The 13,310-nt window shown below is 38.6% G+C and overlaps 1 protein-coding gene across 1 annotated transcript in view; it reads right to left on the minus strand.

Moving 5' to 3' along the window:
- Mmrn1 (multimerin 1) overlaps nt 1-12,993 on the minus strand; it is a 44,160-nt gene extending 31,167 nt beyond the window's left edge. The window contains exons 1-3 of the mRNA XM_075983942.1: nt 12,359-12,993; nt 4,052-4,171; nt 1,652-1,758 (exon numbers count right to left, since the gene is read on the minus strand). Coding sequence (XP_075840057.1) covers nt 1,652-1,758; nt 4,052-4,171; nt 12,359-12,927 — 796 coding nt within the window. The 5' untranslated portion in view covers nt 12,928-12,993. The remainder of the gene's footprint in view (nt 1-1,651; nt 1,759-4,051; nt 4,172-12,358) is intronic.
- Nucleotides 12,994-13,310: the final 317 nt, after the last annotated feature.

Consider the following 13,310-nt stretch of genomic DNA (forward strand, 5'->3'; position numbering starts at 1 on the left):
AAAGACACTTTGCAAACCAACACTTTATTCTTTAAAAAAGCAATCAGAGGATTAATATTCTCTAAGTATCTTTCACATAAGAAGAAAACTAAAGACATAAGCAAAATTCCAAATAGTGTCAAGATTTTTAAATAACGGACAAATGTGTTTAAGAAACAAATGCACTGTAACACTGTGACTATATTTGCACGCCTTATAAAAATGAATTCTTTGAAAACAGTAATATATTTGGATCTTTTTCAAATATTTGGTATTACCTCATTTATAAATATTTTCGGTGTGGATAATGTTTTTTTTTTGGTAAAAGTTTTATTTTACCTGGTTACAAGGTAAAAATTTACTGATACATTTGAAAATGTGCTGGATTTCATGTTATTTATGTAACTTAAACCAGGCCCAAAGAAAACAGCAGTGTGGAAGATTTGTCCACAGATCCTCGCTGCATGGGCTGGCTAGCCATGGATAATATCCCTGACTAAACTGCATGATTCTTTCAGCTCTTGCATATGATTCTCTGTTTTTTAATACGACTCCTAATGGTTTCTCCACAGTTACATTAATTTTTAATCACAATCTCCTACACTGTTGATTGAATTGCCTACCACTGCTAATGGCCTTTCTTGTAATATTCATCCACTTAAAATATGAATGCAGATGTCACATCTTATTTGTCAAAGAAAAGCTGTTTAATCTGAAAGCAGAATAATAGGTGCATGGACGTTAGGCTACCGCAGGTGTCTGTGTGCTTGGTCAGCCTTCTACCAGGACATCCTTAAAATCTCTGCTTTAAAAAAATGACTCCTTTAAGATGAAAAAACTCAGCTAATTATTCATAAGTTACATGGTATATTCTCTAACATGAACTGTCATTCATATCCCTGTTATGTCAAGTAGTTGAACTGGACAAAGCCAGAGTGTTGTATAATTATTTTATATGGGCTATTTCTAATCATTTTATTTAAAGTATAAAATGACAATTTACAATAATATTTAAGGAAGGCATATCTTTGTAGTTTTAGTTAATAATAAGTAATACAGTGAGATCTTCTCACTCATTTCTTAAAACTAACATAAGCATGAGAGGAACAGTGATGGGGCAGGTTATGAGATTTGTGGGTGACTTATTGAAGTTTGAAAACAGCAGCAGATTTAACATCTGGCTGCTTAGTAATTTTCCTTGGTGCACGATTGATCCATTCATGCAGGAGAATTGTCTGTATTCTGTCAATTATGTTTTAAATAAATGCTGATTGGCCAGTAGCTAGGCAGGAAGTATAGACGTGAGAACCAGAGAGGAAGTAGAGGCAGGGCAAGGAGAACAGGAGTATTCTGGGAAGAAGAAAGCTCTTTCTGCAGTCCTGTCTCAAACGCCTAAGATGCAAGATGTGACCTGCCCTGCTGAAAAAGGTACCAAGCCATGTGGCTAACATAGATAAGAATAATGGATTATATGTTATAAGAGCTAATATGAAGCCTGAGATAATGGGCCAATCAGTTTACAACTTATGGAGACATCTGTGTGATTTTCTTTGGGAACTAAAGACTGTGGGAACTTGGCAGGAAAGAAACCCCAACTAGCAAGCCCTTATGTTACACATTCAACTACTTATTTATCAGAAATTTTTATTATGATGTTATTATGGGCATATACCTTTGAGCTGACAGTTTGGCCCTATGTATCCAGGACAGCATCTCCATTCTAATGAGGTCACAATCTTATGCTGCATCCTATAGACAGCATTGGATGTCTTCTGCGATCTGGAGAGGAAAACAGTTGATACAAAATTATTTGTTTTATGTTAAGATGGAATTAGGACTTACAAATATAAAGTGCTTAGAATAATTCCCAAAATGTAATAACCATTTAGTCTTGGTACTATTATAAAGTCTTAAACATATCATCAGTATTATATTCAAAATAGCCAACAGGATTTCTTTGAATACGCAGCAAAAAGCATGAGTAGTTGTACTATTGGTATTTTAAATTAATATCTATCACTTCATTTTCCAAAGATAAGATAGTTTTGCTTTGCATAATGTTTTCTAGCTACATCAGTATTAGAACTAACTTTAATTCTAATACTATGCTTTAAAGCTGAGGAGCACAAATAATATAGAGAGATAAAATAACTTGCTCAAATGCCCAGATCTAAAACTGGTGGAATTGGAATTTTAATCTTGATTGTATGAGTTACGCTTATGCTACGGGAATTTGTCACAGCCAACCCTAGTAAACTGTACAAGGATTGTTGGTGAAGAACTAAATTAGTGGGGTTTCAGTTTCTGAAGTAACGTGACAGGTAGGACAGTATATCAGAAGTTATTTTTCAATACCAAAACGAGCGACATCATTCTTTCCAGCCCCAAAAGCATGCCAAGACATTCCTCTGCATCTATTTCAATAAGTTATATTCAGTAAATAATTCTGTTGGAGGGACTATCATCTCTAGCCCAACTACTAAAGTTAAATAAGGAATGAAGGTGGAATTTATTTAGTTTGTGGGATTGACTCTAGGACTTAGAACTTTGTTGAATCATGCTAGATGGTCGATGTTTCTGCTCTGGCAAACTGAGTGTCTGCTGCATGAAATGTTGATATAATAAAAGAAATTTAGATATCTATTGTATAAATACAGAAATCATGAACAAATGCAAAGACCCTTTCAAATAGACACAAAGAGAAGAGATAGGAATAAGGATAAAGTAGCTGGGTTTAGAAAAGAGTAAAGAGCAGGAGAGGAACTCACCTTGAACCCAGAAGAACAATATGATAAGGATTACCATAGTAATGTTTTCATTACTCAAGAATTAACAACGTGTTCTTTGTGCCTTCCTTGACAAGAAAATTGTCACAAAGGGAAAGAGAGCTGAAAGCAGGGCCACAGCTTAGCTTTCTCAAATCCCTACGATGTACTCAGCTCTGTGGACCGTGAATTTCAGTCCTCAAGAGACTCAGAAACACCTGGATATTATGTGTCCTTCCTGTGCATTGTTCCAGACTGCTGATGCATCAGATTCATTGCCTGGGTTATTTGTATGATAATTGTGTACCTTAGATTCAGGGCTTGAGTAGCAGTGCTACAATCTCCCCCCCCCTTTCTTTATTTCTCTGTCTCTTTTGTTTTATCAGTTTCTTTGTGAACATCTCTAGTCAAGCATGGTTACTATGTGGATTCAGAGAATTTATGAAGAGCTCAGCCTTATCTTATGACAATGGTATATGTGGGTATGGACATCCATTATAATATACTCATATGTACAATGAACAACATGGTCACTAATATGACATATACATAATAAAATATATCCATATATGAAATAAACAGTATGGTTACTAATATAATCTATACATAATATATAATATATTCATTTATTTATAAATGAAGGAACAACCATTATTGGAAAAAAATCATTGTTAGACAAAATATTTTTGTCAATATCATTTTCACAGACCTTTACTTACTCTGATATCTCAAAAAGATAACTTTTAGAAATGCTTATCTATTAATTCTTATAGCCATACAGAAATATGTGTCATGAACAACATGGTTACTAATATAATATATAAATAATATATCCATCTAAGTATGGTCATTACGACATATAAAAGAAGAGCTGCTTTACATGCACAATCACAGGTAACGATTTCTATATTTTTAATACAAGTCATATTATATATGGACTTTTATCTAAAAAATGTTAATAAATCTTTGATGTTATCTACTATGCCTTTTATAAGAGACTCAGTCCAGGCTTGTTGACTAGGTTAATAATACAACAGTGACTATGAAACAAGAAGATTAACACCCCCTAAGCACTCTCAGGGTACTAGGCAGTAAGCTGAGTACATGAGTGTATTGGCTCACATGATTCTCAAAGCAAATAAACAGCACAGGTATTATTAGTAATCACATCTTCATTTACTAAAAGTAATCTATCTAATCTAATATAGAGATTCTCTCTCTGCTTAGCCATACAGTGCCTGGAATGGCTATTCCTATGTATTTTAGGTTTACATGGAAAATATATATTTTCAGAAAATATTGCATACCTTTGGGAACAGAGTCCATTGGACCAGCCACAGGATCCTCTGCCATTTGGTGTGTAAGAGCTGTGAGTGTCCAGTATCACTGTTGGAGATAACTTGGTATGTACATACGCACACCAGTTCCTGAGTGAACAACAATTATTGGTAGAAAAATTCAATTTTGGTCAAAATCATTTTCAAAGACCTTTGCTTAAATACAGAAAAGAAAATGAACAGTGTTTGATAATTGTACCTCAGGAGATTTGAAGAGACAATATATGATGAAAATAATCAAAGCCTACATTTTGTTAGGTTTAGAAAAATCCTGAACTGTTCTTATATTTAATTTTAGTATTTGTACTGAGATCAAAGACTTAGACCTCTGTCTATTACTTTGGGAGATACATAATAAGATATAAGGTAAAAAAATTGAACCACATGGTTTGGCATAAAAACTGACATGTTGATTAATGGAATCAAATAAAAGACCCAGATGTACATCTACACACCTCTGAATACTTGATTTTTTTAATAAGGAAGCTAGAAATACGCAGTGGAAAAAAGAAAGCATCTTCAACAAAAAGTGCTGGTCTAACTGGATGTTAGGCACGTAGCCAAATGCAAATAGATTCTTATCCATTACCCTGCACAAAACTCACGTCCAAGTAAATCAAAGATCCCAACACGAATCCAGATACAAAGAACCTGATAGAAAAGAAAGTGTGGGAGAGCCTTGAATGCATCGATAGGAGACCACTTCCTGAACAGAACACTGCTAGCACAGCGCTGAGATAGATCGACAACTAAGAGATGGGGGACTTCATGAAACTGAAAAGCTTCTGTAAGTGAAAGACACTGTCAGTAAGACAGAAAAAGCTACCCACAGAATGGGAAAAGATCTTCACCTCCACATCTGAAAGAGGGCTAATATTAAAAACACACAAAGGACTCAAGAAACTAGAAACCAATAAACTTTATAATACAAATAAAACATGGTTGTCAGATCTAAACAGAATTCTCAAGAGAGGAAAGTCAAATGGCCATTAAGCACTTGAAGAAATGTTCAACATTCTTAGCCATCAGGGAAATGAAAATCAAAATGATTTTAAGATTCCATTTTATGCCTATCAGAATGACTAAGGTCAAAAATACAAGTGCTGTCAAGAATTCGGAGCAAGAGGAACACGCCTCCACTGCTGGTGCGAGTGCGAACTTGTACGGCCACTTTGTAGATCAATATAATGGATTCTCAGAAAATTGAGAATAGAGCTACTGCAAGACTCAACTATAGCACTCCTAGGAATATATCCAAAGAATGGTCTATCCTCTCACAAGGTCATGTGCTCAACTATGTTCATATCAGCTTTATTCATAATAGCTTGAAACTGGAAACAACCTAGGAGTTCTTTAACTGAAGAATGGATAAAGAAAATGTGGTACATTTGCTCAGTGAAATATTACTCAGATGTTAAAAACAATGACATCGTGAAATTAACAGGCAAATGGATGGAGCTTAAAAAAAAATCGTCCCAAGTGAGGGCACCAGGCTTTCTTTTGAGCCACCAACCAGCTCTCAACTCATGACATGGAGACTTATTATTTATTATGAATGCTCAGCCTTATCTTACACCAGCTTTTGGTAGCTCTTATAACTTAACCTGTTTCTCTTTACCTATGTTTTGTTTCAGGTCTTTTCACCTTTCTTTTCTTCTGTATGTTCTACTCCAACTACCTGACTGGTGGCTGCCTGACTGGTCCCAGGAATGCCCTTCTCTTTCTTCTTCGCTCTCTCCTCCTCCTTCTCTCTTGAGCCTAGATTTTTCCTCCTACTTTTTCTTTTTGCCTGCCAGTCACACCTATTCTTTCCCTGCACAGTTACCGGCCATTCCGCTCTTTATTAGACCTACTAGGTGCCTTAGGCAGGCAAAGTGAAACAAATATAACACATCTTTACATCATTAAAATGCAGCATAAACAAAAGTCCGTCTTTACATCATTAACAAAGGCAATACAAGCAATTGCAACTCGTCTGTACACAGTTAAAGCAATATACCACAGCATAAGTAAATGAAACAATCTTTGCCTAGTTAAGGTAATATTCCACAACAAGTGAGATAACCCAAATTCAGAAAATAAAATGTGGCAAGGACTCAAGTATAAGTGGATATTAGCTGTAAAATAAAATGTAATGCCATGGTCCACAGACCGAGAGAGTCTAAGTAACAAGGAAGTCTAAGGAAGGGATGCATGAATCTCCCTGAGAAGGGAAAATAGAATAGATTTTTGTGGATGGATTGGGGGCACATGGGGTTGGGAATAAAGGGGATCAACTTGAAGGAGAGGGAAAACTTACTGGGAGAAACAATTGAAATTGGGGGACATTTTAGGGGCGAGGCGGAAACCTAGAGCAAAAACAAACAAGCAAAAGGAACGCCTCTTTGACCCCCACATTTGCAGCATGGTTAGCACCATTACTTGCTCTCTGGAGTGGGACAGAATGGTAGAATGGTGAGTGCAAGCACATTATCAGTGATAACGGCACACAGCCTTCAGGGTCACAGTTACTGGTAGGATACTCTTGATGTGACACCATTGCTATGTGTGATGGTAGCTGCTATGTGCAGTATTTGTGATAGGATGTGAGAAGAGAGCTACAGTGTCCCCATTCCTTGATATAGCTGGAGTTTGTTTTTTGGGTGGAACTTATTTTCTATTTTTAAAATCAATAATAAAGTACTATTAAAATGGGGCTCACAAAATTACAGACAAGTGACACACACATATTCTTGTGGTCAAACTGTGATGTTATCTTGTTCAAGAATTTACCAAATTTTATCTTTCTTCAATTCTGATTCTCCTCAGGCTGTGATCTCAGCAAAGTATTGCAGATGACTTCTGGTCCAGCAGGGGTCAGACTTTGACCAGTAGCAGACAAAGCAGGTTAGATGTATGATGTCTGCTTTTCTGCTTAACCAGCTGGTCCTTCCTGTCAACTGACTCTTTCAGCATGTCTCCTTAAATAGTATATTTTTCACTTATAGCTGTATAATTATAAAGATAAAAGGTGAGGGAACACAGAAGTTTCTCACTTAATTACTTGATCTGAACAAGCACTTGTCAAATTCAAGCACTTTAGATGTATATGTTTATAGCAACCATGACGAGAAATAGAAGAGTAATAGAAGTCTATGATTAATGGGAGAAATTAAAGTGCAGGAAACACTCTAGTGTTTGCTCTGGCAGTGACATAATGGAAGTCATGTTTGTCAACAAGATGAGAACTTTCCTCTCTGATGTGATGTTTCTGGCATTTCAATGTCCTCAGTCTTAACTGTAACTTTTCAAATACTGTGTGGACTTAGGACATCAGGGAAAATAGAAACTTGTCTGGAAAAGATTTAATTTCTAATCACCCCCTCCCCATGATTGTCATCTGTTTTTTCACAATCCCTCACATTCCAGGTCACTCAGGCTGGAGCAAGGAGCTCACTTAAACTATGTATCTACATGACTGAAATTGTGGTATTCTCAGTTCTTGCTTTGCTCCTTTTCAATAGTATTTTGAATTACTACTTTTCTCTTGCTGTATGTTGATCACTCACTTCTCCTTTCCATGGCCATTCATTTAAAACCTCCAGTGCAGACACCTGTAACTATTAGGCCATCAAACACAGTTACATCAGGTGTGGTGACACACACCCGCCCATCCAGCACTGGGCATATCAGAGCTGAGAATCAGGAGTTCAAAGTCAGTCTGGGTAACATAGCAAGTTGAAGGCCAGCTTATACTCCCTAAAAAGCTCCAACCCTTTTCTTAATTCTTAATTCCAGACTCCCTTTTCAGGACCATCCACATCCATGACCTGAAATACTTGTCTTCACTAACGTTTTCCAAATTTCTACCTCTGAATTTTGATTTCTCATCTGACCACCAAACCATGCAGCAATCCACCACTCCCCAGCTTCCCTGAGCTCTTTCTTTGTTCCAGGCAGCGGATAGAATTACCAGTAACATAGGTAAAGCCCTTGCTTCCACGAAAAACAAAATGTGCACAACAGCTGTCTGCAGACACAGGTGAGTGTGCTAAGGGAAACTACGGGTGTGATGTGCAGACACAGGTGAGTGTGTTAAGGGAAACTTGGGAGTGATGTTCAGACACAGGTGAGTGTGCTAAGGGAAACTACGGGTGTGATGTTCAGACACAGGTGAGTGTGCTAAGGGAAACTTGGGAGTGATGAGAAAGGAGCCGTGCACTAGAGGAATGAGGTCAGGCTGTCAGAGACAGTCTCTTGAAGAGGTGACATCACACTAAAGTAGGAAGAGGAAAAGGACCCCCTTATTCTAGACACCGAAGAAGGAATACTCAGGGAAAATAACAATCCCCCCAAACCTATGAAATGCTGGAAAGATGGATGTTAACTGTTTTAGTCCACAAGCATTGGTGCCTAGAGGACTCAAAGCGGATGTCGTGTGTGAAGAGAGATGGTGAGACTCCAAATCCCCCTGATTCTGTGAAACACCTCTTTGAGAACTGAGAATATATTTTGAAAAGTACAGTGGACCAGCCAGTAACTATTTCCAAATCCTTATTTAAGCCAATTTCATTTATTTTTCATTTTAGGTTTGCAAAAGTGTGTGACGATAAGCAAATTCTAAGAGAGTATGACACAATCCTCTTTTCACGTCAGTACTTGAGAGACTCATTTCAGTCATCAGGAAGAGAACCGTTATGTCCAATGAAGAACGCTAGCCGGACTTTCTTGTTTACGTGAACTCTCACTGTATGGAGCCAGGAATGGAGACTGGTGACTGACAAGGGCAGGGTTGGTACAAGATGGAGAGAGGCAGAGTGACATGGAAACCACTAGAGGCAGGAGAGACTTGATGTTTGTAGAGAGAGGGAAGGGTAGAGGATCTACTGAGGCCTCCATTTACAGAAGCAGCTTAGCTCACCGAGATGACAGCCACTGGTTCCTTGTGTGTAGTAGGTATGAGTATGGATAAATTAAGCAGGTGGCTGGATTGTACCACACCTCATTCTGTCTCTTATTCTTAGCCAAAGCTTACGGAGCCATTCAGTTCAGAATGGGTAGCCCATTTACCCCCATTCACTCTCCCCAGCTGCATTCACCATATGCTACATTTGGCACAAACACTCAGTCGCTACAGACTAACTTTCCTGCTCACACCTGTCACCCTGTGACTTGGGTCTCATGAGGGTGCAGGGTGAGGGAAATTTTGGTCATCGAGTTTTGCCATCACCATGTTGAGGATACATTGGGTGTCCAGCAAATGTCTGTCCTACATGTAAATGTTCTAGTACTAATTTCATCTTTTTGTGCCTATTTCAATGTGCTCAGTCATTTAGAAACACCCCTTCTGCCAGACAGGAAGCCACAGATCTCTCATAGCTACAGTCCCCCGCCCCACTCCAGAGGGCTAAAAGGGAACCAAGTCAGACAAAAATAATCCAGATGAATCTTGCAGAAAGGAACCTATCATCCACACAAGTAGTCACTTTTATTAAGAATTATTATTAAATTCCAAGCATGACAGAGTGATAAAGGTACAATGTGCTTGTCCAAGATCACCCAGGGTTTATTTTCACTGAGAAGTATTTCTTGGGAATAGCTCTACTTACATATGAACCCCTATTTCACATTCTCTTTTCTGCTTTGCTATATATACAATTTTACCTAGGCCAGAGCACAGTAGAGATTTAAATAACACTGGAAGGAGGTTCCTATGTGCATAGAGTTCTTGAGTTCTTTGTGAGAACCCTTCTCTGAGCCGGGCAGTATTTAATCCCAGCATTTAGAGACAGAGGCAGGCAGATTTCTGTGAGTTCAAGGCTAGCTTGGTCTACAGTGTGAGTTCTAGAACACCCAGGGATACACAGAGAGACCTTGTCTCAAAAAAGTAAAATGAACAAACAAAAAAAAAACGTGAAAAAAGAAAAAAGAATTCTTTGAAGATTGAGAACCACAGCAGGCATTAGAGCAGCTATCTAACTGTCCAAGAAGGTTGCCATTAGGAGTAAAAGCAATAGAAAACAGGGAAGGACCATGCTATCTGGACAAAGAAAGAGGAAATGAAGGTTCAGGATACTACGGACCAAAGAACTAAAAGTCTGGCGTGCAGGGTGTGGTAGAAGATAAGATTGGAGGCTATATGCAAGGTTGTGTGAGTAACTGGGCAAGAAACCTGAAATATATTCTGGAGGCAGTCAAGAGCCCTTGAGATTCACAAACAGAAAAATGAGACACTTGTTCTGTCTTCTCACTTGAGATGATGCCTCTCTTCTGCTAAAGGAGAGCACCAGGGGCCCCCAAGCCTCTAAAGCCCAGCCCATCTCTTTGCTCTGAGATCTACTAAGTAAATGACTTTAAGTCAATTATTTAACCTCTTCAAAAAGACACAATGACAGAATCTTCCCTTTGTTATGGAGATATTGTTATATATAATGGTTAACTGGTTCAAACACACAGAGATGCCATATAAGTTACTGTTAATCAAATCAAAATATGAAAAACTTCTTTCAACTTGAGCCTTTGGATCTTTGTGTCCTGAGAGAGAGAGAGAGAGAGAGAGAGAGAGAGAGAGAGAGAGAGAGAGAGAGAGAGAAGACCTTGCTTTTCTCTCACGCCACCGTCATTTGGATGGTCTAATGAGTAGGATGTCTTAGACTGAGTAGATAGAAAAGCCTAGATTCTCCAAGCCCCTGAACAATAGAATTCATAAGCCAAATGTTTCTTTACTGTAGAAACAATTGAAGTTTGTTCTCAGTGGGGAATCCATATGGTAAAGTGCTGTTCAGCTAGCTGCATTTCATATGTGGTTTCTTGAAACACAGGTTGATATTGGGAAAATCAGTAGATATAGTGATGCTTACTTTTTGTAGAAAATATTCACAGAGGTAGAAAGACATTCAAATTCTTTGTGTGTTTAAAGCCTGGAAGAGTTTCAGGCACATGCTGGACACTCATAAACAATGATCAAAAAATAAGTGTTCCCAAGTGTTGAGGAGAAAGGCCTTAGCTAAAATAAGTACCATTAATTAAAAGTCTAATGTCAACTCTAATGTCAAGTCTAATGTTTATATATAAAATAGTTAAGTAGTAATTTTAATTGTGCTGTAATGATACATACTTCTTCTACAAGTGGTGCTTTAGTTTGTCTTTTCATATGCTTTATTGGCTCCCCATTCTATCCCAAAACTCTCCAATTACAGACATATGAAAAGCTCAAAATCATTTCCTAGGACTGTTAAAGAGTTCTATTGAAATTCAAGAAAATTAGGTTACAGAAACTAACAAAACATGATAAATAGAAATGATAAATGAAAGCAATTTAGAAGATTCTCAGTAGATAGCATTTGTCATTATTATTATTTACTAGGCAACTTCTTAGTAAGTAGGATATGTGTTAGCTGTTGTGGATCAAAATTCCACTCATCCCATAATAAACATGGCTGGTAACACTTGTCTCACAGTTAATTTGGTTTATTCCAAATTCCAAGTGAATTTTTAGCTAAAATGATACTTACATTTGAAGTTTTATGACCTTGAAATTTTATAAATAGACTTGACTTACAGGACCCGGGACTCTCAGGCGCATTGGCTTCAACTTTTCTACCTCTTGCTCCTCAGGTTATCCAGTCAACAGCTTGCTCAAAACAGCTTTCACCCAGCAGGTGGGAACTACCATTTTTAAGTTAAGTTTTATTGTATTATAGGTATAACATCTAACTCAATTTAGATTCTTGAAACTACTTCACTATGGGTAAAATTATTAACAAGGTTGGCTCATACCTCTAAATAAACAGACGACAACATATGTGAATAAAACATTCACTTGCTTAGGCATATGTTTTCTTTGTGTTTTGTTTTTGGGCCCATTTGGAACTTTTCTTACAATACCCCTTAGCACTTGGTTTTATTTGACTCCCAAAATTCAGATTGCTGCCACATTAAATCAAGCTGAAAAGCCTGCTTTCTGATTCATCACACTTCTGACAACAGAAATGGGATTTTCTGGACAACTGTTCTGTGAGCCATACATAGCTAAGTTCTCTTAAGTGCGCTTTCCACTCTCCCCTTTCACAGTGGCATGTGGGTGTCCCTGATTCTGAGCAAGTGGAAAAGAGATTTTAGCCTTTTGTCCTTTTCTCATCTCCCCAAAGGCCATGACTGTAGTTTTGAAACCACTACCAACCACAGCGTGATGCTATGAACCTTGCACAAGTCTGTGAGCATGAGAGGCTTCAGACCACTAGCTTTCCAATGTCTAGACCACAGTCAGAAAGAGAGCAAGAAGAAAATGTTTCTTACTTTCCTCTAGTTGTTTCAAAACTGGATTTTTGATAGCTGGGTCTTTGACTTCTACTGCTGCTACTTCTGCTGAGGTGCGTTTCCCTTGGGGACCTGTTCCCCATGTCTCCAGACGACTTGGGGGAGATAGCTTGTTGATTGGGCTTTCTGGAAAAACTTTGAAGGAAGTTCAATGTGGCGTTAGCAAGCTCCACCATCCCTGCTCCTGGGCCGGGTTTGCTCTGGAGAGCAAGAGGCAGTGATGCCATCACTGCCTCTGTCTTCTCTAGGGGTGTGGGTGTTTGGCTTCTCCGCTCAGCTGAGGAGCTTGTCTCAGAGGTCGGCAGTGTTGACAGCAGTAGAGTGTCTTCCGAAGGTCTCTCGGGAGCTGCAGCTGCCTTAGAGGAGGGATTCTGAGTGGCAGGGAGCACTTGAAGGCTCAGTACTTCACTTTGAGGAGCTGAAGTGGAGTTCAGAGTCAGTGGAGAGTTTTCCTCCTCAGGTGCAGTCCTTGAACGCAGGGTGTTGGTAAGCCCCAAGACCCCTCCCCATAAACTAGAAAGCAGGACAAATAACTTCGGTCCCTTCATGGCAGTAGATTTAAGCACAAAATTTCATGTGGAATTGAGAGACAAAGACCTTCCAGTCTTCCTGATAGCCACTTCTGCACCAAATGTACTGAAACTGGGTCTAGACAATCTGGTGTATGCAGAGGAAACAGGTTTCTGTGTTTACAGTGTGCTCAGGAAACCAGTTTTCCTGTTTCTGTACTTGTTCGGCGATCTGTGACCCTCCAGGATGGATCAATGAATGTGGTAAAGGACCTCTGAGAAGCTAAGGGAAGAGGGGAAAACAAAGACAATTATCACCAGGAAAAGCCAGGGGAAACCATGAAGTCACATTCCTTTTCCCAGTTACGCTCAAGTCCCTCTGCCTTTGCGAAACACTTCCCATTGGCAGTCGAGGGTGGAAT

This window comes from Microtus pennsylvanicus, chromosome 8 (assembly GCF_037038515.1).
Source record: "Microtus pennsylvanicus isolate mMicPen1 chromosome 8, mMicPen1.hap1, whole genome shotgun sequence".
NCBI classification, from domain to species: domain Eukaryota; kingdom Metazoa; phylum Chordata; class Mammalia; order Rodentia; family Cricetidae; genus Microtus; species Microtus pennsylvanicus.